General features: G+C 41.2%; 1 protein-coding gene and 1 long non-coding RNA gene across 4 annotated transcripts in view; one reads left to right on the top strand and one right to left on the bottom strand.

The window, feature by feature from the left end:
* Window positions 1-25379, top strand: part of LOC115389176 (plexin-A2-like) — an 80636-nt gene that overhangs the window by 33082 nt on the left and 22175 nt on the right. For 2 of the 3 annotated variants that reach the window (XM_030092631.1, XM_030092632.1), the window contains 13 exons: window positions 7391-7491; window positions 9765-9888; window positions 10822-10975; window positions 11529-11625; window positions 14818-14932; window positions 15826-16026; window positions 16737-16833; window positions 17509-17708; window positions 20035-20186; window positions 21233-21350; window positions 21883-22019; window positions 22545-22712; window positions 24399-24492. In XM_030092631.1, coding sequence (XP_029948491.1) covers window positions 7391-7491; window positions 9765-9888; window positions 10822-10975; window positions 11529-11625; window positions 14818-14932; window positions 15826-16026; window positions 16737-16833; window positions 17509-17708; window positions 20035-20186; window positions 21233-21350; window positions 21883-22019; window positions 22545-22712; window positions 24399-24492 — 1758 coding nt within the window. Of the gene's footprint in view, window positions 1-7390; window positions 7492-9764; window positions 9889-10821; window positions 10976-11528; window positions 11626-14817; window positions 14933-15825; window positions 16027-16736; window positions 17088-17508; window positions 17709-20034; window positions 20187-21232; window positions 21351-21882; window positions 22020-22544; window positions 22713-24398; window positions 24493-25379 lie in introns of those variants that run through there. The other variant, XM_030092633.1, reaches the window with a different exon arrangement.
* Window positions 24702-24851, bottom strand: LOC115389178 (uncharacterized). Its single transcript, XR_003931552.1, has 2 exons — window positions 24812-24851; window positions 24702-24780 (listed from the first exon to the last, which is right to left on the bottom strand). It is a non-coding gene; the product is annotated as an uncharacterized LOC115389178 (long non-coding RNA).

Genomic DNA, 25379 nt, shown 5'->3' with positions numbered 1-25379 from the left:
GCCCCTCTGTCTCCCGCCGAGTGAAACATGCAGGGTTAGCATGATGATGAAGACCGAGGAGGAAAAAAAGACCGAGTCTGTGTGTATGTGTGTAAATCTGTGTGTTTCTGTGTGTGTATGTCCTCACCAAAACACCATTTGGGAACCATTATTGATATGAGGGGGAAAAAAAAAAAATCTTCACAGCAGTTAATCTTTTTTCTCAGTGTGTGCCTTTAGTTTGATCATTTCTAAGAATAGAAATGCTCTGAATCCAAACACACAACAACCTCACTGAATGTCACTCCTCAGTCTGTGAAGTGATGGCTAAGGCTTTAAATCTAAGAGAAGAGGGGGACTGCTGCAGGGTTTTTCCAGGGCAATCTCTCAAAGTGCCACTCTGTAAAATGTAAAAGCGTTGTTTGAAATCCCACCCATCCCCGTCTTTGTTTCCCCTCACACTGCCTGGCTGTCTGTCTGCGTTTCCTCCTCCATTTGTATGGGAGCGTACCGTCAAACACCGGTTTCCGGGCTGTTTTATCTGACGTAGCCTTACTGATCTCTTCAATGTAATAATAAAAAAAAACATTCACCTTCAGATGCCTTTTAAACAACAACACTTTCAACAAAACAGCAAAATTACACCTTTGTAAATCTAAGAGATTGAATTGTGGAAGTTTAAGAAATAATTCTATCAATTTCCAGTTGGTTTTGTCAAAGTTGCATTTATACCACGACTATAAAACTTGGAGAATCAGAATGTGGAAATTACAGTATTTATCAATAGTGACATATTTTTGTAGAAGCTAGTCTAGTGTTTATAGATAAAATAACTTAATACTTGGCAATATTTTCATCCCATTCAAAATGACTATATTTCGGAGGATGTAGGTTCAGCATTGGACGAAAATCTGAATTTAGTTAATTCATGAATGCTGCAAAATCATATATTTACTGTTCAACAGGGACATAAACACCCTCCGAACCAGCTTTACCCGGTCGGGGGGCTTCAACCTGTATCTCAAGTGACACTTAGCAGAGGGAGGTCGCTGGTTCACCACAGGCTCACACCGAATGGCAAAAACTCACATCGGTTTAATGTCACCAAACAGCATGTTTAGACTGCGGAACAAAACCAGAATACCAGAAAAACAAACACATGCAACCACGAGACAAAAATGCGACTTCCATGAAAAAAGCCCAGGCATGAAGTCAAACACAGGACTGAGGGCAAATTTCACATCAAAATGGAAACTTTAGTAAATAAATATCTGGTGAAAGTGAAGTCACCTGGGACCTTCAGGGTCTGGGCAGGGGACACTCTGAACAGACTGCCAGTCCGTCGCATCTAAACACAGTCACACAGAAAGGCCATGTGCGTGCAAAATCCTGCCGAGGCATCAATCTGTGCCCTATTATTCATTTTATATTAACAAATTAATGTTATATCAAAATAAATGAAGACACAGTGCCGGGAGTTACATATATTGTTGGGAATGACTGCTGCGCTGAATGTATTCTGAGAAAAGCAATTAGAAAGTTATTGAAAATGTATCAAATGAGAAATCTGCCTATCTATCAGTTTTAAGATGACAATTTTATCTCGACGTTGGAATAGATAAAGTCCACTGAATTGAAATTGCAATCCTAAAATTGACTTCTTTCAGTCCAGACAACATCGATTCCAGGAATAACAATCTGTTCATAGCTTACTCGGTCTCTGTGAGGACGTAGTTCTGACTCAAGCGAACACATACCTGAATCAATAACGCGGAACAATACATTTACATAAGATAAACAGACGGATAGAAAGATAGATAGCTGAGATGGATTCTAATGCCGACAACAGAGGGAAAGACAGACTTACTTAGTGGCAGCAGTTTGTTCTCCTCAGAGGGACATTATAATGCCAGCCTGAGGGCACTGCAGTGAATTCAGTGGACAAAACATGGTCAGATTGGTTGATAATTCCTTTTGCTTTCTGGGCCACCTGCTTCCCGAAGGGAGTACGAGTCTCTTTGTCACAATGTGATTATCTTGGCACAAACTACTATTTTGGCCATTTTCGTCCTTCACAGACCTATTAAACTTGCAAATAGAGGTGACAGGACTTTCACTGATGACAAAAGAAATACATGAAGGAGTACATCAGGCCAAAAAGATCTATGAGATGAAGGTAATTGTTCGTCACATCGTTCACATGTTCTGTATCTACACTGAATGGAAATGTACACATGTCGACAATCTAAAAATATAGCAACACCTTTTCTTTTGTCGTCATGTACTTCAAGTGATATAGGAGATCTTTATCCTCAAAACATTGCATTTACAAGTAACTGGGAAGCAGTAAAAATTCAATGGAACGTCTCTGTGAATGCTTAGAAAGTGGGAAATTTGTGAGAGCTCTGTGAAGCAAGTTTACTAGTTGTTATTGTCATTTGAAGTGGAGCTTTACTAAATGCTTATTCTTCTCATTCTGTCAGTCATGACAAGCTAATAAATTCTGCTTCATAAAACAGGTATTAGTGAGAATTATTATGTTTACACAAGCCTGACTATCTGTGATTTAGCCTCCTGAAATATTTTTTACGGGTATGGCATTTGTCTCAGTTGTATCTCATGATGATAGCATTAACTTTATTTATGTAACACTCTTACAAATAAAGCTTAAAAAGTGCTTTCACCATAAAAAGTAACAATAATGTGTTTTGAGGCAGTTCATTTTCAGACGGAGATTTTTATACCGTGTGCAAAAAAAACCTGGTTTCCAACAAAACCTATTATCCTAACATATCTACCTAACTGAGTTCTGAAAAAAGGATGAGAAAAAGCAGAAAATGCTGGATATGACCTGAAATAGCCAGCTATCATGTGATGCAAGCAGTGGTTTGTTGCATGTGGATTTCCCCAAGCAGACTGCGGATATAGGCTGACAGCAGTGCAGAGGTCTAAAAGCCTGTATGCTCATCTGACAGCATTCGTAAAGTTCCACTAAATCCGGATGAAAGTGTTAAGAGTGATAACACACTGGTAAGATGATAAGGTGGCGCATTAGTGTAGGGACATCCCAGATGTTGTGAAAAGATAAAGGATTTGTAATTCCCGAAGCTGGAATGGTGGATGTGGATCATTAACCGGCCCTGTAGTGATGTGATGCTGGAAAAGCATTAAAGAGGCAGTCAGACTGAGACGGTGCCTTCAGGGGAACCTGAGGATTTTTTTTTTTGTTGTTGTTGGTTTTCTTTATTTGCTTGAAATGATCACTTTATCCAGCAGAAATGATCTCTGCGAAAAGAAGGCAAACAAAAGCTTGATGAGAATTACTAAATACTCCGTCTGGTCATGAATGATTCATGAGACGACTGCAGTGCATTGAACAAAAACCGAATCAAACCTCAATTCAGTCAACCACAACCAGAGGAAGACAAAAATACTCTTATGTATGCTACTGTTATTTGAAAGCCTTTTGTAAATATCACAATTTCAGGATCACTTCACCGGTGAAATACCTCAGAAAACAAAGCTCAGCATCTCTTTAAGACATTTTCCTAAAAAACTGAATTACTTACACTCTTCTAAGTCTTCTAATGCAACATCAGAAAATGCTGATCTCAAGACAGTAATTCAGAGGAGCACAACAGGTGCTTAAATCACTGTGTCTACTGGCATTCTCCTTCGTTAATGAGATCCAGCAGAGAAAACGTTGCATTTCCAGGTATTTAACTGTAATCTTTGTTGTTTAAAAATGTCAACATCTCGCCCTCCCTTCAGCCAGCTCTCAATGCTAAATTACCTCCAGACATGCTGAAGGATTTGTCTCATTCTCCTGAGCTGTGTTCATTAAAGGTCACAATATAAATGGAACTGTTACATGAAAAAAAGAAAACTTTGATTTGTTTTCTTAGAATTTGCCAGAGGACCTCAGCTGATTTATGGAACAGCCGTGCAGATGTTTTACGTCAATGTGATACTGAATCAAATTGAGTATTTTTTCGGTTGTTTCAACAAGTTTCTCAAGGCAGAATTTCATTGATCCAGATATTTGAGACCATAGTTTTCCATGTTTAGTGTTTTTAGTTTTTTTTTAATCTTCCAAACTAAGATAAAAGCCTGGCTCTCTGGTGGTGTGGTGATTAGGATGCATGTTGCATAGCAGCACTGGTGTGATTTCAGCCAGCAGGCATTGATGCAAGCTGTATAGTTATGCCCTTTGACTGTTTCTCAACTGCTCTCCAATAATGGGCAAAGTTTCTTTCTTTAAAGTATGCAGTAATTTACAGTGTACATGTGTGAGCCGAGCAAAAAATCAAAAATAAACATGAATAACCCAGAAAGAGGACGACTCATGCTAATCCGCGTGCATTTTAACACAAAGTGCACATAAAACCAAAAGACATGCCTTTTGATCTTATTTGGATTCAGCTCACTAAGCTCCCGCTCAGGTCAGCTCCGCGAAACAAATCAACCCCGATGCACAGTGCGAGCTTCACATTTGATTCTCCTCGAGGTTGCAGAAAGTGGAAGATCCATAGCTCCCTCCTTGTAAAGGTCAAGCTGCCTAACGGCCTCAGACCAACTTTGTTAGTTTAGATGAGCTCCGGTCTACAACAATTCATGGATTATTCCTGCTGCGTCAGATATGGACTAAGAGCCCACAGCCCCTCCCTGCTTCAATATCATTTTGTTAATGGAATGGTCTCTAAACTGCTGGAAAAAGAGAGAAAGTTATTTCTTTTGGAGCAGCAGATAATCCATTTTGCCAACACAGACCTGAGAGAGCACCCACTTATGCTATCAAGAGCACCGGAGACACTCTAATCCATAATCCACTCTTCATTTGTGATTGCTTACATCAGGAAATTGCTTGCATCATATGTCCAGACCCAGAATAATAACCAAGTATAAAATAGCTGGACTCGGCCGTGGCTCTAACTGGTTTAGTATTCTGGGCTGTGACTCTCGCAGCAGCTAATGTTGAACTTTTGCTTTGCCAGACATTCTTGCATTGGAGTGGCAGCAGGAGGAGGACTGTGGGTTTGTCAATCTGCTGAAGTGTCTTCATGCCCGTGTTGGAAAATAACTTCACATGTCCAGAAATGACATTTTAGTCGAGTGCAATATCATCAAGAAGAGTCGAACAAGGATGTTGCTGCAAAAGTGCTTTTGCAGTTGTTGTGGTGTCATTTCATCTGTTTTCTGACGTCTGAGAGAAAAGAAGTCAGACAGTTTCTCATTTGACCACAACCACAACACTTCATGTTGGAGTTTTGTGTCAAGGTTTTTTCCTGTGGGATATCCTGCACTCTGAGCTGTGATGAAGCTTCCACATATATAAAATTCATAATAGAAAAGTGACGAAATGGACTTCCCTTCATCTCCATCAGAAGTGCTCATTATTTCATCACAGTGTCTGAGCTTCATGCCTTCATTGATCTTATTTCTTCTCTCCATGACAGCCATTTTTAACTTGTCACAAGAGTTTGAAACTTGTTCGCACAGTATTTAAATTTACATGTAAGTCACATCTGTGGTGAACAGAGTGAGAAAAAAACTTAAGTTTTGATTTTATATACGTGACATTTAATACATTACTCATTAGAATAAAAATAACTTAATAAATGGCAAAAGTTTTTTTTCATACTTGTTCGCTTATGTGTGTTGTGTTACAGCACCACGTCTCCTGAGATGCAGTACTGACCCTAACAACTCTCAAATATAAGTTGCTGTCGATCAAAGTATCTGCTAAATTATTCAGTATTGATAAACCTTTTATACACCCTCATATCGAGTCCTTCTCCTCATGAAGAAAATGTCCATAAGAACCTAATTGAATGATCTTTTTTAAAATCAGACTGATCAAAGTAAAGCTGATGATGAAGCAGCCCACAGCACCAACGAGAAATACAACATATATCCAGAGGTTTTAATTTGATATTGCTAGTTTTTGATTAACAAATAAATTCCATTTATCCACTACTCTGCAGAAGCACTGTGCCATTTCTGACTCACATTCTGCATGAGCCCTTGCTAAGGGGAAGAGATGACAGGTTAAAGCGATTATTGCCCAACAGTGTTTTCTCAATGCATATGAAAAGCAAGTTTTATCCATCCAATTTCAAATGAGACCAAGTTATTGTCTCTGACATAATTGTATTGCAGACAGAATTCAATTTGAAGATTTTAAACCTAACGTTGGTTGTTGTGGATTTTTTGAGAGACAGAGCATAAGATAGCTTATTATCACAGTTCTGGCTGTTTGAAATTTAAAGACATAAATTCATCCATCTATGTTCTGATCTCACGTTATCCAAGTTAGGGTTCACAGGCTCAGCCAACTAACGTTTTGTCATGTATATTTTTGGATCGTTGGAGAAAAGTTTACCCATTCACGTGGAGAACATGCAAACGCCACAAATTAAGACTTAGAATTGAAAGCAGTGTGGTGACATGATTCCCTTCAATATAAATGGAAATTGCCCACTGGAGACTTGCTTTCTAGCTTCACGTTGCAAAAACCACAGAGGAAGTTGATCAGTCGCAGCATGAAGTTGTAGGAAGCTAGGTTAAGACCAGATCAGTGAGCTGCACTTTTGGTTTCGTGCCAGTTAAAATCACGTCAGATGTAATTTTTGGTTTGAGGCTGCTGCTGGAGAAATACAGAGAAGGCCAGAGGGAGCTGCACTGTGTTGTTGTGGATTTGGATTAAGCATACATGATACAATGCCAAGAGAGAAAGTGGTGATGTGTGAGAAAGTCAGGGGTGGCTGTCAGAAGTCGTGCGTGAGGGAAGGCTGACAACAGTAAAGGCCTGAAACTTTCCATCCATACCTAAAGAAAAGTGAAGACGAGGAGGATGAGGGTGGCCTGGACGGAGATAAACGTCAGGAGCGATCTGTGACAAAAAGGGTGGCGTTGACCAAAAGACAGGAGGGTGAACTGGAAGTGGCAGAGCTGACAAGATTAAGAATGAGGAGATTACAAGGTCAGCTCATGTTTGGTGCTAGAGTAAAAGAGACAGGGTTGAGGTGGTTTGTTCAAGTGCATTGGAGAGCTCATCGCTATGGAGAGGATGTTCTGAATGAACGGAACTGCCAGGCACGAGGAGAAGAGGACGGCCAGCGAGCGGGTTCATGGATGTGGAGAGGGAGAACATGCAGGTGTGAGGAAGGGCATATGGGACAGAGAGAATCAGTAGTTTGGGGAGAAAAATGTTTATGAAAACTTGAATAAAAGCAGATGATATCGAGCACTTTAAAGTATTTGCCATGTCCAGATGTTGTATTAGTTTCTGTCTGCGGTTGAAGTGAAACACGCAATATCTGACTGCTCTTTAAAAGCCTTCCGTTTGTTTTCTGACATTATGTAAGCAGTATTATCTTGTTTGACTCTTTGTGTCATTCCTTTGCTCTAGGTGGCGCAGGTCCCCGTGGAGGCCTGCGAGCAGTACAGCACATGTGCCGAGTGTCTGAGCTCCGGTGACCCCCACTGTGGCTGGTGTGTCCTGTACAATATGTGAGTCTGGTCTCTTTATCTCCTCCCAGTGCTTACAGACACATATCAAAGCCAGATTAAAACCACAACATTACTGTTTACTAAACAGTTTGCAAAAAGCCAAGCTAGGAATAAAGAGCACGCACACAAAGTCACGTGATTTGTGCAGTTTAATATAACCGACTCTTTGCGCACCCCGGGGTTCACCATTATCAACAGCTGGCTGGAAAAAAACAGAGGACTACGAAGTGGCCGCCGGACAGTGTGATCCCTCCTAAATAGTGTTATTTAGGACAGCAGAAACTGCATGCCCACCAGATTTTATTGTCTGTTGGGCAAGAGGACGACTGGTGTTAATGGAGGATGGAGGGATTAGCTTTGCAATCACAGCAGGTGTGCCAGCTGCACCTCTACATACCCCGGGAACATTTTGGACCTGACGGAGCAAGCTTATCTCTTCCATCTTAATTATCTGACCCCAGGTTAGCTTGCATAATACCTCGATATGGAGCAAAGGGGATTCAGGGGATTAAAACCCTGTGTTTTTGAACCAGCCGCTGTGTTTGAAGCTGACCTCAGCCAGGGATTTACTCCCGTCTCATCGTATGACGTCTGCATTTCAGCTCGCAATATCTTGATCTTGATCAGCACTATTTAAATTGCTCTCTCACTTTGTTAAAATCAAATTGGCAGCAAAGTGAGAAGGAAAAAAACTCCTTTTGAAAATCTAAATTACCTCATTAAAGAGTTGTTTTTTTTCTCCTTTTTTTCCTGTGTGCTGACTGTGTCTGCAAGTCCCATTATGCTGTTTATTTGAATTAATGCCTCACACTTATCGGAGAGTAGATAGGCTGCTGTTCCCATCAAGTAAACCAAAGTGAATCATGATCCCCCACACTGCAAAATGAGGCTCCTTTATTTTTTCCTCCATTAAGTCCAGATCGGGGTCCCTTTTCAAATCTCTGAATGAGTCGCGCAGTGTCATGAAGAACGCTTTCAGGATCTCACTTTCCCACCCCTGGCACCATGCACCAAAGCACCAAAGCATGTAAAAAGCCTGGAGGAGAGGGGGAACAAATGGTTCCATCAGACAAAACATGCTGAATAAAAGAGGCAAAAATAAAAGGTAATGAAAGACAGTCAGAGATGAAAGGTGTCTTTTTCCGTCTTTTTCTTTTTTTTTCCGGTGCCACTTCAACTGATGAGCGGTCAAAAGGTGACTGTCCATCCTCCTGTGGCTTCGCTCCGTTTCAAGGAAACAAACAGGCAACAGCTGTCACTGCGTTTTCCATCCACCTTTATATTGTGCTGTAATTACAGCAGAGGCCTCGGCGCTCTTTGAGCGCTCTCAGGAGGTGCCACCCTCTCTGCAGCTTCTGAGAGAGTATTAAGCAAAGTCTCCTCTTGCTGTGCAAAGCCGACGGTGTGCCACCAAAATACACTGAGTTCAGTAGTGCAAGTCCACAGCATGTGAATTAACAAGTTAATTTCTATTGTTTTGTGTTTCGAGGTACATCATAACTTCGAGTAAGTATACACGGACAAAACTGTTGATATCGGTACGATACCTTGATACCCGTCAAGTTAAAAACATTCATTTACCCCTTGATGTTATGTTGATGCTAATATTTACAGTTTATACTACATACATCACAAATAACTTGCCTGAAGAGGCAGTCATGGGTGACTGTATGTTTCTTCTGATGACAGGATAGTCAGCAGTAATTTCAGCAGCTCTGTGTGAATTTACTCATACTGCTGTGCCTCAAGTTAATCTTCTGTCAGCATGCCTACAATTATATTTCCAACATGCTGATTTATTTATTTATTTTCCCAACTATAGTGTTATGTTTCCACTAGTATGCCCACATTTTCCAATTATCATTAAAAATAAAAGTGGCCTACAGCTAAAGGTGACAGTAATGACTCCATGCTCATGTCTTTGCTAATATATTTAGTGAAGTTTTTTCAGAAAGTGGTTTCATGCGACATGAAATGTCAAAGGAAAACAAACAAAAGATTATGATTCAGTCTGTGGGGGGGATGAGTGGGCGCACCCCGCCCCCCAACAGTTGGCTGCGCAGTTATTTAGGTCATTCACGTCAACTAATAACACCTTGAAGGTGGTTCAAGTACATCAATTCACGGAGCTCATCAAGGTTTCTCCTCAGTCTGGGCGGGAGAGCTGGACCTGATCTACCAGCCGTAACTTTTCTGAAACCTATCCTTAACCTTGCTGCTCCAATACTGTAAAAATCGTGTATTTTTTTTAATGAGCCCGTGTTGCTCCGCAGGTGCTCGAGGAGGGATCGCTGTCAGCGAGCGGAGGAGACCTTTCGTTTCGCGACTGACATTGACCGTTGTGTGAAGGTTATTGCTCACCCAGACAGCATCGCTGTATCAGCACACAGCGTCCCCGTGAGTCTGCTTATCACTCTGCCAATCACCACACTGTCACTCCACTCACAATACCAGTGTTTATGAGCAATCGCTGGGAGTAGCCTTGTACAACCACATGTACAGTAAGTATACGCCTGGGAGAGAAGATTAGTTTCTGTGCGAGTTGAAGTAAGACTGAAGGGTGAATCTCCCCTCGGGGCAGCCACTGTATTTATTTGGGTTTAAAAACATGCATTGTGGGATGGGAGACAAATGTGACAGCAAAGAAAATAGGTAGGAGTTGTTTTTGTAGCAATGTGCGACTCTGTCTTCCTCTACGGTGCATCTGCCAAAAGGTTGATTACATTCTCCAAGAGCTTAATTCAGCTGTCTTTGCACGGTAGCCAAAGTACAGAGGACCCTAAAGAACATTATTTCAAAGCAAAAAATTGAAATTTTTTGGGGAGAAGTATGCTTATTAGCGTTGTCCCTAATAATTCCAGGGGAGGATCAACATTACTCTTCTCTTTATATGTTCAATTTGAAGTTGAAATTAGGAAATGGCTGGCTGTGTTACACACAGAAAACACACCAGCAATACTAATGGAAATAAATCTGGAATGTCACAAGCAGCGGTTTCAACTGCATCGATACCTCAATCACACAAAATGTGCCAATTGCTGTGTTTCATAGAGTGTAACATTTGGTATTTATTAGGAGAGAATAAGGCGAGTTGCTGTGTACACCAAGGACAGCGGTCTTATTATTGGATGGGTCAATAAACAGAAAAATAATTTGTCACGAGCAATTTTTTTCAGGTCCACCAACTGTGCCACTACTGCCCTCAAACAATCCCAATCTATTCCTTTAGTTATTGTGCTGTAAATTACTGACAAACACCAGACTCCTCCGCTGTGCTTGTATCAGAGTATTAAATCTCTCATCTTTGTTGTTGTTGTTTCTTTCCCCCAGCTTCTGCTCGAGGTGAATAATGTTCCAGATCTTTCGGCTGGAATCACTTGTTCGTTTGGTCAGCAAGCTGAAGTGGAGGGTCACGTCAATGGGAACAGAGTTATGTGCCTGTCCCCTGCTGGGAAGGAGGTTCCTCAGATACCAGAGGGGCAAGGTGAGCTCAGATGTGACATTTATAAAACAACCACAAAGAGAGTAAAGTAGAGAGATGAAGCCCAAAATTTACAAACTGAGGTTGATGCCAGTGTCAGCTGAAAAGCCTAAAATATCAATACTCCACACTGTGAGGAAAACAGCTTTCTTTTTCAGATTGACCAGCATGCATGTTTTTGTTTATCCAAAGAGTTTGGCGAGTGCCAGGGAGCGGTTGAATTTTCTCCGAGCACACACAGTAATCCCTCAATTGAAGTTTCTGACTGAAGGTTTTCTCACAACAGCAGCAATATGCCCTTCCAGGAAGGCAGACACCAGGTGGCTCCTTACAGGAATGTGATAAAAGTATTAGCATTTTCTTCTCATTCTGACCTCTTCTGCTTATTCATTGTTTTGGTTCTTCCACTCATCTTTTTTCCCTCTCTGCCTTGCTCAGTGCTTTTCTCACTTCTCTATCCCCTTTTCTCTTATTTATATTTCCACTCCCTATCCATTGTTTTTTTTTTTTTTTTTTTAAACTTAATGTGCTCTCTCGCTGTCCGTGCCTCTTTCAGACTGGGCTGGAGTGGAACTCCGTCTCAATTCAAAGGAGACGGGTCAAATGGTCGCCAGCACAGAGGTGAAGTTTTACAACTGCAGCACGCATCAGATGTGAGTCCAGCCGCCGCCGCCGCCGCCGCCACACCTCCTCCCTTCTCCCCCCTGCCTTTGATTTGTTCAATAGATGGGAGAGCACAACTTAATTTAGGGCAATGATGTACTGATGCTCACAACCTCCACTTAAGATGGGGCTGTTAGATAACCTCTGAGTTCAATTTACCTGTCAGGTTTCATTTGAGTCAACATGATGCATTTGCCATGGCTTGTTTATTTCAACTTTGCTTAAACTGGCAGTTTATAGGCTTACTGCTCACAGCTTTAGAATAAAGCCCACGACAGATTTTCTGACACACATGGGTAGACTCAATTATTCAGAATTCTATTACAATAACTTCCATTCATCCAAGAAAATGTTTCTAAGCATGTGTCCTCCCATTACACTGGAGCTGAAACCTGTTAATCCGTGGAGAGATTTATTTGTTAAATCGTAGCTGTGTCTGTGTTTGATGGAAGACACAGCTAGAAATCTGATGAGAAGAGCTATTCATAAAGTGCAGAGCTTAAAAAAGCCCTTTTGATAAGTATTGATTGTTTTGTACAAGAAAATCATTTGGTTGTTTCCTGAGTGCCTCATCCTGATTGCAAGATTTTGCAGCATTCACCATTAGAATAAATTTATATTAGTGCTTTGGATTTAGGTGGAAATAATCTTAGATGGTTTCTAGTATAAAGCTTAGTGAAAGCGCTCAAGCAGTTTTAATTTTTTTTAGTTAATTTGGTTGTGTTGGGTTAGGAGGGGGTTTGTATGATGTCCTAGTCCACACATGGTGGAAGGCAGGGTGCCCCCCTGAGATCTACCGAGTCCATCGCAGAGATGGACACACACACACATTTCTGGAATATGATGAACTGTGTTGTGTCAGGGTGAATCTGACCTGGGCACTGGGACAAAAGTTTAATTTCAGTGTTTTAATCTAAGACATGTTCCTTTGGGCCATGAGAGGGTGCAAAAATACCCGCAGACACGGGGAGAACCTGGAAGCCTTGCAAAAAAAGACCCCACTGTGCTGAAGGTTTGATCCTTGAAACTTCTCGCTATGAAGCAGGATCACACACCACTGCACCACCATGGCAGCCAATTGCTAGACTAATCAGTGATGAAGTATAATTATCAGTTCCGACTCTAATACATGTTCACACCTGGAAATAACTTGGCTGTAGGCTCGCTGTCCCCAAGGACTGCAAAATTGAGAGGTATTACACTCACATACACACACACCCATTTCACTTGACTTTGTCCCAAAGGGGCCTGTCAGAGAATTGTGTTTGCGTCTGATATTAGACAGGAGATATTTTATATTTTAAGCTTTGCTCCAGTGCCTTGAGGGGAGCAGAAATAATGTAAATTGAAGAGCACTTTATTTAAATGTCATCCAATATAAGCTTCCTAACTGGGCAGGGAAGCTGCTTTGACTTTGAGCCATTATGCAAATGTCAACTGTATTTATCATAACGGTAAAGTATGACAAGAGTCTCTGTGAATAACAATTACAAACACTGCAACAAAGGTGGATCTTATTATGATGAATGCCAATTAGAGGCATTTGTCCTCTTTGAAGGAAGTGTGCAAATCAGTAACATTTTCAAAGCAACGCCAGTCGGCCAGCTATGATCCAAAGAGGCCAAGTCGTGTCATGCTGGTATAGTTACTTCAGACACATTTGTAAACGCAGTTGAAAGGAGTGAGTCACGCCGCAGTGCTACCGGGCTCTGAACTGATAGTCTTCACATCAACCTGCACTCAGAATTGAAGTGAACCTTGAGCTCACAAATGCCAGATTCACGGATTTACAATCACTTCATTCTTCAAGGGAGCATTTGATTGATGCAGTATTCATACACAACCCTGGAAATTACCCCACAGTGGATACACATGCCATCTATTCACCACGCTCTTTGACTGTGACACGAATGCCCCAATATAACCATATTAAGCCATTAGAGAGAAACAGTTGGAAGCTCATCACATCCCCGGCACACCAATACGGCCTCCATTAGCTGTGGGCTGACCCTGCATACTCCCTGTGATTAATATTTCAAGCCAAACACACTCCTAACCCTGCACCTCGTCTCCACCTCCCCCACCACCTCAGCATCACATCACCCTCCATAATTAATTATCCAGTGTTTGCTGCCCCCCGCCAGTCCACTTCTATTAATACATAACACCCAAAATTCCATTCTTATACACACATACATGCGCGCACACACACACACTCTCACACACTAATGTCCATACTGGCCCTAGGCAGCTAATTAATATCAAAATTTAATGATGCTGCACTACATGTATTGGCATTTGTAGCTTGCCATGGACTGCGGTATAAAAGAGCTGCTGCTGGATTTAACACTTCTTCGAGGTTGCAACAGATTTAATGGCCAAATTCAGAGGAGCAGACCGTTGTGGCACACAGCAATTTTTCTTGCACGGCATATACCTTTATTATGAAGTAAAGTCTGTGACCTCCCCAAAGGAAAAAGGACATTTTCAATTTTAATCTCTCTGATTGCTCTGTTGGTATATCAACAGCTGTGTGTCACCAATCTCATCGTATCTCCACTGCGTCCATTTTTTTTCTGGCCAAATTGTGATTAAATCCTGCACAGTGAGGTTGTTTCAACATGACTTTAATCCCATAAGTGTTACACAAGTTTCTCTATCAAATATTTTGTGATCGTGTCACTCCAGATTTTCTACATAATACAGAGCTGAGCAAGTTATGTAAAAAATGCGCGTAAATGTACTGAAAATGACTTCTACTCTTTAGAAATCTGGGACTGTGGTACATCTAAAAAGGACACTGTATGTGCTTTATGCCACATATTAATTTATTACTGTTAGAATTGAATATTATTGCTGCAAGTGGCAGCAACACATGAACAGAGGAACTTCTGCCAAGACTTTCTGTTCAAGGTAATTGTCATCTGCAAAAATGACGAGTGAGGCTGCGGCATCAAAACTAGCTTTCCATAAAACACAATGACAAGATCAATTCAGCAGGAAGTTAGAATCTTTTATATGTCACCCTTTTTCTATTTCCTCTCCCCTGAGAGCACGATGCCGATATTGTGAAGGTTCTGCACGCTGCATAAAAGCCGCACATCAAAAAACACGAGATCTTTCATTGAAATGTTGCACACATCGTGCTGAGCATGTAGTAATATGTTCGTTTCCTCCTGCAGGTGTCTGTCCTGTGTAAATAGCACTTTCCGCTGCCACTGGTGTAAATACCGCAACCTGTGCACCCACGACCCGAGCAGCTGTTCTTTCCAGGAGGGAAGAGTCAACGCCTCAGAGGTACATTAGCGCTGAAGCTCTGCAGCTGGCTGAAGTGCTGCTTCCCAGTACACCACTCGCGTCTTAATTTTTAACATAGTTCTTTTTTTTTCTCCTAAAGGCATAATATATCATTAGGTAAAAATACAGTACGACTTTACCGATGGCCTGCCTAGTAGTTTTTGAGTTATTCTCATGCAAACTATGAAAGTAAACCTAAACGGTGGCGCTCAAAGAAAACTCCTGGGATCGGCAACATCCCTGATCATTCACACAATCAGGATGAATATTTGTGTTTGTCTTTAGAACTTCATTTTTTTCTGTAGGAACATTTCAGATAACTGTTTTTTGGCAGTTTAATTATTCTGCTGCAAACAAAAGTGTTATTTGGGTTTTATCGGCGGGTCTTTGGCTTCCCCACTGACGCCCTGTACAGATGAAAAAAAAATTACAAGCAGTATGATTTCCGAGCTTGAAAAATGCTGCGAAATCCAAATGTTTTGCAAATCTCTGTACCCTATAGGCTTAGTAACCAGTAGTCTTAGACTTCACTGTTGAGGAAAAAGTAACATGTAATGCAAATGTAAATTATGTCTGGATTAGCGGTTTATTTGTTCCATTAATCCCTGTGATACATTAGTATCCATGTTTATGTAGCAGCTGCATATGAATTAGTGTGGATTATATATTCCAGACCAGCTGATAAGCATCTGCAAATAGAGAGACAGGACATCGATGCTATAGCAGCATACGTTAGACTTTTCAATGTATATCCAGTGATAATGGTTATGTACATACTATGTTTTATGCATGAGTGAAATTAATCCAGCAGGAACTGCAAATAAGAGAAAAAAATGTATATATATATGTTTTTTTTTTTCTTTCTTGTTAATTATGTGTATGTGTTTTCACAGGATTGCCCTCAGCTTCTCAACTCTGGGGAGATTCTCATTCCGGCCGGCGATGTCCGACCCATCACCCTGAGGGCCCGAAACCTTCCCCAGCCGCAGTCGGGCCAGCGGGGCTACGAGTGCGTGGTGAACGTTCAGGGTGTCAGTCAACGAGTCACGGCGCTGCGCTTCAACAGCACCAGCGTGCAGTGCCAGAACAGCTCGGTATGACCTCAAACACTCCCAGTGGGAGTCTCACAGCTGTCAAATGAGGCAGGCAGCTTGGATGCTGTGTAGGCAAGGTACACAGGGTACATGAGCATCAGTGGATACCGCCTGAGGTGCCGAGCATACTGAGGAGAAAGTAGAGGAAGAGGGAAAGTGCAAAACATGTGCAAGAAGAAGCAGGAGAGTAATAGGAAAGAAAGCACCAAAATGAAAGTTGTGTGGAAAAAAAAAAAAAGTGAAAAGAATGAAAACCATGACAACATGACCTTTCAAAACTGACATTTCAAGACTAACTTTTGACAGTTCACTGAGGGTGAAGGCCAACTTCTAAATAAAAAGTCAGAAATTTGGGAGTACCAGAGAAGATTTCTCATATTTTTTTTTTCCCACACAACACAAATTTCAGTGCAAACTGTACTTTTGCTGCTCCGTGACAATGAGGGAAAAGGCCATTTTCTTCAGTTGTGGATGATCGGCCACCCCAACCACAGTTTGCATCCCTACATGTCAAATAGGAGCGGGGCAGACAACCATGGCAGAGATGACAGATGGTTAAAAGCCTCGTCTCTCCGCTGCCCTTTCATCCTTTCATTTTCCCCTACTCTGTCTGTCTCTGTATTAGACCCCATCCGTTGTCTCTCTTTGACTTTCCCTCGGCCTGTATTAACTTTCTGGACACTCTCCCGCTCTCTGTTCCTGCTTCTCAGTACATGTACGAGGGTGTGAAGATCAGTGACCTGGCAGTGGACCTCTCCATCGTATGGAACGGCAATTTCATCATCGACAATCCCGAGAAGATTAAAGGTGCCTCTGCCATCCATCATTGCCAGGCCGGAGGAGTGTAAAGCACTCAATCCACGGGGAACAGATGGGTCATAGAGAGCACTTCAAGGCTCCCAAAGGGCCTTGAGAGAAAGTTCACAATAGCAAGGAGTGTTATCAAAAAGCACCCAATCACTCGTGCTCCTGATGGGATGAAGGGTTGAATCTTCATACTTACTCAACTCGGGATGCCTCGGGGCTCAGGTTTCTTTCCATCATCTTGCAAAAAAAAAAAACGGTGTCAGTTGCCATTGTGGGCCATACATTAAATACATCCCTGTAGTCAAGGATACTGTGAGTGATGGCCATGAATTTTAATAGGACTTGTTATTTAGACTTCTTATGAGCATAAATATAGGTTTCTGTGGGGACGCAAGAAACTGAGTTCAAAGAAAGGTTTAATGGATTACTTTATCTTGCATGTATTACATGAAACAGGTAATTTGCACAATTATATTCATGTATTTTAAAAAAATTCTTACAATGGCTGCTCTATTTCAAGCACTGACTGCAGTTATTTCTTTGACATATTCAGCAACAATATATTTTATATGTGTACAACAGCTTTTAATGATTTTTTTTGATAATTTTGATATTTCCACAAGAAATTCCTGATATCGCTTTAACTATTATAATCTTTCCTGTGTGCTGTTGCAGTGCACCTCTACAAGTGCAGCGCCCAGCGGGACAGCTGCGGCATGTGCCTGCGGGCGGAGAGGAAGTTCCAGTGTGGCTGGTGCAGCGCTGAGGGCCGATGCACCATGAAGCAGCACTGCGCTCCCGTTTCCCCTTACGCTAGCCGCTGGCTGAACCTTTCCGCCAGGAATGTCAAGTGCACCAACCCACGCATTACTGAGGTCTGTTTGTTTGGGCTGTTGGCTAGTTCGTCTCTGACTGAATTCACTGAAACCACAGGTAGTGAGTTGTACTTTTTGGGACCTGGGCTGAGTTTTATCCATACTTGAATGTATCATACTTGGAAATATGTCTATTAACATAACTGAGTATTTTTTGTACAACAGATTGAAAGCAAAATGGAAAAGTAAATTTTATATTATATTAAAATTATAATTAAAAAATATATTGAATTATAAATACAATATTAAAAGAATTAGATGAGCAGGGTTGGATTTTGGTGGTTTAATCAACTGTAAAAAAAAAAAAAAAAAAAGGTGTTTTGTGCAATGGAGCTGAAATGACTTTTTGCATCTGCTATTTAACAAATCTCTGAATTTCCTCAACAAAAATTGGTCCATTGCATCTAAACTAGGACAACAATTTGAGACAAACACCAACACTGCAACAGATGTGTTCAGAAACTCTGAAAGTCTGTGAAACATATTTGATGGAGAAGTCAGAATAAAGCAGATTGGTATCTGGTATCTATGTTCTGGAATAGATGCCAAAGAAACAGATACAGAGAAATGGTTTGATAGCTACTGTTATTAGGAAGAATTTGCTTGAACTTACATGACGTATAGATAAAAATCTACAGAGTAGTGTAGTGGTTAATGCTCATATCTCAAATCAAAATGGCACAAGTCTGGCAGTGGGGTCATTTTTGTGTTCAGCTTAAATGCTTCTTGGTTTCCTTCAACAAATGAAATCATGAAATTGTGGCAGTTGACTCTAAGTTATATGTGGTTGCGAATGACACGCTGTGTCCCACAGCCCAAAGTCTCGCAAAGTAGTATAGAGAATTGATGGAATATACTTAAAGAAACGCTTGTGCATTATAGTAATAATGCTTAATGTGTTTAAAAATAACATAAAAATCAAGTGTCAAGCTGTGCTTAGTTCTTTGCTAGAAGACCTTCAATAAAACTCTGGACACCACAGCACAGCATCAGAACGACCTGCTAATCCAGCTGTTTTTGGACATGAACAGAAATCCGTTGGATGAACATCATCAGTAAAGATTTTTTTTTTTATATTAGTGGCTAACTTCTAGTCTCACATCTTGGTGACTGTTTACTTGACCATCTCACATTTTGTTCCACGCCGGCTGAAATCCTAAAGTGTTTGACAGCTAAACGGATTCAGCCTGTTTAGAAAGTGGTGATGGATCTTTTATGTCACAAACTCCTGTTCATTCGCTTGAATGAGGCACAGTGGGTCAGGCACGGAGATGCAAGGGTCTCCTGCTTCAAAGAGCCGCGAGCCTTTGATGTCCCTGTCACATTATTAGTGTTTCTGAAGGAGCTGCAGCAGAATGAATCAACTACCAAGTGCGGCCCGGGAGTGGAGGCAGTGTTGCTCCGGCATTGCTCCTGTTCTGCTCTGTAGGTGCAAAAGGTTCCCTGCTGGGACGGTTAACTTTGTACTGGAAAAGAGAGTGAATAGGTTTTCTCAAGGTTTTCTTAGTCACTGCATTATTCATTACAGTTTGTTTTGAATTAAAGTGGGTGTCAAGGATTTATGAATAAACGAAGTTCGTACGCAAGTTATGAGTTACAAGGTACATTTACGTAACATTCACTTCCTGGGTTTAAATTCTGAACACAGAGCCTGTCCTTGGGTTTTTTATCTAATTTACCATTACACTTTTTTTTTTTTTTTTTTTTTTTTTTTAACCAAAGCAGCCAAAAATTGATATTTTGAGACCATGCTTAAAGTGAAATTTGAAGCCAGGACTCATCAAGAATTTTCATTTCACCATTATTACATTCCAGTCCAGTTGGATAGACCTTGAAAGTGTTTTCCTGACTTTTGTAAATGAGAAAACCTACTAGAGCTGAACTTTCATAGCAGTATTTTAAACATTTAGACAAGAAGCACTTTTGATATGTTTACTGATGTACTCTAAAATTCTTTCAGCTCATAATGAGTTTGCCCTGAAAGGGTTGTCAGTTCATTCAGGCTGGCATTTGATGAAAGATACAATCACATCGCCACTTACAGGCAATTTAAAGAAAACAAATTTAACAACCAGACAGGAAACCAGAATACTAACAAAACCCCAAAGCTAATGCCCAGGATTAGGTTCTACATCGGAAGGCATGAGTGCAAACCAACAGTCCTACCAGATACAAAAGAAGTTACAAAAACAATGTAAATTTAAAAACAGAAAAGATATTCACTGTGAGTTCAAGAGTCTGAATTTGATCAGAGTTTCAGTGTTTGTGTTAAATGAACTCTGCACAAACTTGAAAAATCATTAATTTTCTTGTCATACTTGTGCAGGTGAGCCCGGTGGCTGGACCTGTGGAGGGCGGCACGCTGGTCACCATCCAGGGCCTGAACCTGGGTCTGTCCTTCTCTGAGCTGGAGGGAAATGTGGAGGTGGCAGGAATTCAGTGCACCCCACAGGAGGAGGGATACATCACTGCAGAACAGTAAGAATGGCTCCTCCCCTCCCAATACAGTACCTTACAGAGGCACACTGTACAAATGCAAGCACACACACACACACACACAGGTGAATAATACATGCAGTCTCCCTTTCTCACTCACACTGTTTCCACTTGCAGTCTGTGAGAAAGCCGGATACCCCGTGATGCCTCATCAGGTACTAGGATTGTATGTGAGGCTTTGCATTGCTCTGCTGCAGTCGGAGCCAAAGGAAGAGACAGTCTTTGTGTCGGTGTCGTTATGAGGCTGTCGGCACAGCTGTAATTGAAATGCGCTGCATGTCGCTGACTGGAGGGACAATCTGTTAGCCATGTGTTTCTCTCACAGCCATGTAATGCGATTGGGCTCAGGCTGCCGGGACTTTATTTATATCCCTGTTAAAAAAAAAAAAAGAAAAGGAAGAAAAAAAGAAAGGAACATGCCAGCAGAAAATTGGAAAACTCTTGTGATGTATGAATAGAAGCGATGGGCAGGGACGATTCATTGGATGCTCTTATTGTATCGAGGAAGCAGTTTCTTGCATAGAGCAGTGCATCCGGCAGGGTCATTCATTTGGCAACCAGCGTGCTTTAAAACATGGCATTACAGCTGTTACAACCATTAATTTCAGCATGGGGTCAGTTGCTATAATGACTTATTCATGGCGTGCTTTATCTTATTGACCTGACAGGCAATACTGATTTATTGAAGAAACCTCTATGTTGTCATGGCAACCGGAGGTAATGGTGGGTGGCAATCGTGCCGGAGATGGGAAGGGGTGCAGTTTATCATTTGAGTTATATTGCTGTTATAGGTTTCCCATTAGGAAGAAAGATGGCCCTCGGTATTGACCCACAACTTCTATGAAAGTCCGCCTCAATCACAGTGGCCGGCGGAGGCCATCTTCCCCCAGTACAGTTCATAACAAATGCGATGCAGTGCGGCGATTCCTCTACGAGTCCACCGCTGCCGAGTGTGTTTACTATTCTGCATGAAGCTTGTGTTTCTTTATGTGTCTGCAACTATTTATTTCCTTTTGTTGCCATGACAGGATTGTGTGCGAGATGGCTGAAGCCCCTGAAGGAAGCGCGGCCGGTCCCGTTACGCTGTGTGTTGGCGAATGCCGACCTGAGCTCCGTGCCCAGTCCTCCCAGCTCTACACCTTTGTGGTATTTCTGATGCTAAAAGACACTCGCTCTGTTCATTTGTTGTGGCACAAACATTAAGGGCTCGTAATGAATTGGGCTGAAAGCCTGATTGCAGGTGAAAGTTAATCAATTAGATCCATTCATCTCCAGACAATTATTAACCGGAGAGCAAAAGGTGGAGAAAGACACTTGATTTCTTTTAAGTGCAGCACAAAATTTTAAAAAATAAGACTATAAAATGCTCAGTGTGGTAATTCTTATAATTTCAATTACTGACATTCATTTTGTGATCTCTTGCACTCAAACCAAAAAAGGTTTTTGTTTGTTGTTTTTGTTTTGTGAAGATGTGCTTCAAATTGATTTTATTTGAGCAATTTTTTTTTTTTTTTTACTGATGTTCCTCTCTCTTTCCTAACGTTTCCAAGAATTACATTGTCGTCATCAGTTACATAGGGCCTAATGATTGTTGCCTAATACTTAGACAACAACTAACAAAGCCTTTATTCTCGAGCTTGGTTGCTGGGAATATAACGAAAAATTCTGCCTTTCACAGACCCCTACAATGCTGGCATTGACCCCCGGCAGAGGACCTGAATCTGGGGGCACTAAGGTCACGATTGTTGGGGAGAATCTGAGTGCTGGCAGTACGGTTAATGTGTACTTTGGCAATCAAACCTGTGAGCTGTACAGGTGAGTGATGATAATATAATGTATCCGGATGATACATTACTAAAAACTCCAGAGTCCCAGATGGTGTTTTGGCAAAGTCTTAAAGAATTAGTCTTCTCTAATTTCAAGAAAACACAGTGTGAGATCGCTCTATTCTAAAAAGCACACTTTAGACACAATTATGTGTCTGTGCGTTAGATTAAAAGTCTTAAGAATGATTTGTGAGGAGGTGATAAAACTCCACGAGGTCCGTATTGTCCTCTGTGTATTTATAGATCTCTATTTAAAGTTCAAAATGCCTCACATGGTAGCAGTAAGGTGGGTGAGGCAAGAAAGCCATTAGCTTGAGCACCGTCTAATTACTGTGTTCCATCCCTAATGTGTCTATAACGAGGAGGAGATGGGACAGACTATAATGAATCTTCTCCCCTCGTGGTAATGTGCGTGGCTCATAGCCGCTTGAAGTCGGGGATTTGCAGCCGCGGCCGTGAGTGGGCAGTCACAATCAAATGTATGAATAAATCCCTCTTTTGGTGCTCACAACAGGAGGACCATGTCAGAGATTGTGTGCTTTTCTGCACCATCGGTGACTGGAGCAGGGCCGGTGCAAGTCAGCCTGAGCGTCGACCGAGCTAAAGTCCCTGGAAGTCTGGCCTTTGAGTACATTGAGGACCCCACAGTTCAGCGCATTGAGCCCCTGTGGAGCATCACAAGGTAACGCAGAGCAACAGAGAGCTGAATATATATTTAAAGATATCCACCGTACGGTTGCACTGAAACTTCGATATGTAGGATCGTTCCAGAAAGCTCATTGCAAAGATTCCTTTTAGTGATAATGCTCATTTTGCTGTCAAACAAAAACCATTTGGGCCGTAAGTTACCAGTTACATGTCTCCTTTACTCAGTCCACAAACTTTACAGGCATCCTTTACAATCTGTGAGCAGCAATGTTACATATTGCAGACAAGAATGGGACTTAAACAGCATCCACTCAAGCTCATGAACAGTTTGCAAGTCTGGTGTTAGCTTTGATCATAAGGTATGTCATGATGACTGAGAGAGGAAGAGATCTCAGCTTGTGTGCTGCAAATTTGGTAACTGATGGGAGATGAAGTAGGTGCGAAGGGGTGCTCGAGCTGCTTCTCATGTTTGCACTTTTTCCTAAGCTTTACAAATTAATGCCAGCTGAGCACTTTTCACGTCCTCATTAAATCATATGCACTGTGCACATCTATTTCAAAGTGTGAAATTGACGTTATAACAAACGCATAGCTCTTCTGGTTTGGTCTTTTCTCAGTGGAGGATGCATACAGCTACTGTCAAGTCAACTACTTATGAGAATGGCAATAAGATTCACATTTTTACTGTCATATATCCAGGGGGAGAAAATGTTGGGAAATCAGTAAATGAGCCAGTAATGCCAGCAATACATTTTAACAGATGGAAAATAAATGTTAGATTTTTTTTAATACCCTCTCATCTGTAATCACAAAAAGGTTCTTAATATTAACAAATAATCCACACCTGCAGGCATCCTCATCTGAGGTAAAATACATTTCACTGATTCTGCACGAAACGGTTGGATATTGCATAAAATAAATGATTCTGCTGCATAAACAGTTCTATCAAAGTAGAAAGGTGCATTACCTGCGCACCAATAAATAAAAGATAGCGCTTAATTTGGGTTCGGGTGGGATTACCCAACATTACGTCCTGGCAGATTAGACTTCAGAGAGACGCCCTGGCCCTCCGCCTGGTGACAGGAGGAGCTTTGTGGAGCCGCAATCAAGAGCCCTCATCATGAATGTGCAGCCCCACTATGAGGCTTCGGTAGCCTTTGAAGTGCGAGAAGAGAAGGATTGGCAGTCCATCAGGCCGACGAGACTGGCCAGCTTTTTTTTTTTTTTTTTAAACATTTTTTTTTCCATTTCTCTCCTGTATTTGTTCCACTTTGGCTTCTCCTTTTCTACTTTCCAATTTCACTCTTAAACGAAGCACACGCTGCAGCACAGGTTATGCAAAGATTAGAGCGTGTTTATTTTAATCACATCTCGCACAGATATGTAAACAAGCAGCACCTGTATTCATGCTATGCCAGTCTCACAGTCATAGATGAATATAAAATAGCAGCCAGCTGGTTCCCCGTTTGATCTGGCTCTTCTGCCCGATAACAAAGAGTGAGCTCCCGTGCCAGCTATACCTCCTCGAAACTGCATTAATGCAGTTTTTCCTGAAAATGTTGGCTAAAAAGAATAATTACTGTATGGCACATCACTCATTAAATCATAATGAAAAGGCAGTTTGCATTTGCAATAATGCTACCTGTGGCTGAGTGTGTTTGTATGTGAATGTTTGACCAATAACTCGGTTCAAATAAATGAATTTCTTTCTTCCAAACAGTGGACACACCACCCTGACGGTGACGGGAACCAACCTGGATGTAGTTCAAGAACCACGAGTCAGAGTCAAATATGCCGGCCACGAATCAGTCAATGTGAGTGAAAAAAACTGTTTCTTTATTAACAATAATTCGTTCCTGGTTGATATTTTGTTGAAAAGGTAACTTTCTAAGAAATAATTTTGCTGTGATTGAAACAACAAATCAAGACATAACCAGAGATGTGACCGGGTTGTATTGTACTGAATGGTTTGTTCTAAAAAGAGATTTTACAAAACTGACATGGAAGCATAACTCATTTTTTAGGAGTTGATTTATGGAGCTGGTCCTGCTTGCATGAACTGCTCAGTCAGGCTGCTTCACAGTGATGGATTGTTTTCAAGTCTTTGGGTACTTATGGCAAAGATCCAAAGACCTTTACCTCCAAGCCATCGGAGGTTTATGTGAGGATTGTGCAGTATATGGAAGAGTCTAATCATTGCAGGTTGTTTTTGAGATGATGTAACAGTATGATTTTTTTATAATGCAAATTCTTTATATTGGAAAACAAAGTGCCTGTGGCAGCATTCTTTTCTTGCGTTGATTGCACACTGTACTGTTCATTTATATGACAAATAAACGATTGAACCGAGAGTCAAACATGCTGTAATAGAAATACTGGCTTAAAATAACGGAAACAATATAATTCTAAAATGAATGCACAGGGAAGTTCCGAGTAAGGGAGATGAGTAATTGTTATCTTATAGTTGTTAAATAAAAAGAAAATTTGGAAATGTCAAATGTTATGTTTTTGATTGAGAAGAGCTTTTCATGAGCTTTGACCCAAGTAAATTAGATACTGCATTAATGATGCCGACCAAAAATTTCAGCCAGTCAATTAAAACTGCATGTTTTACAGAGTCACTGGCAGCACCGAGATCTAAAAGGAATAAAACTGAACTTTCACCCGAATCAGCTGCTTAAAAAAAAAAAAAAAAAAAAAA

The sequence above is a fragment of the Salarias fasciatus genome, chromosome 5 (assembly GCF_902148845.1).
Source record: "Salarias fasciatus chromosome 5, fSalaFa1.1, whole genome shotgun sequence".
Taxonomy (NCBI): Eukaryota; Metazoa; Chordata; class Actinopteri; order Blenniiformes; family Blenniidae; genus Salarias; species Salarias fasciatus.
The sequence above is the reverse complement of the archived record's forward strand: the minus strand, read 5'-3'. Positions and strand labels throughout refer to the sequence as shown.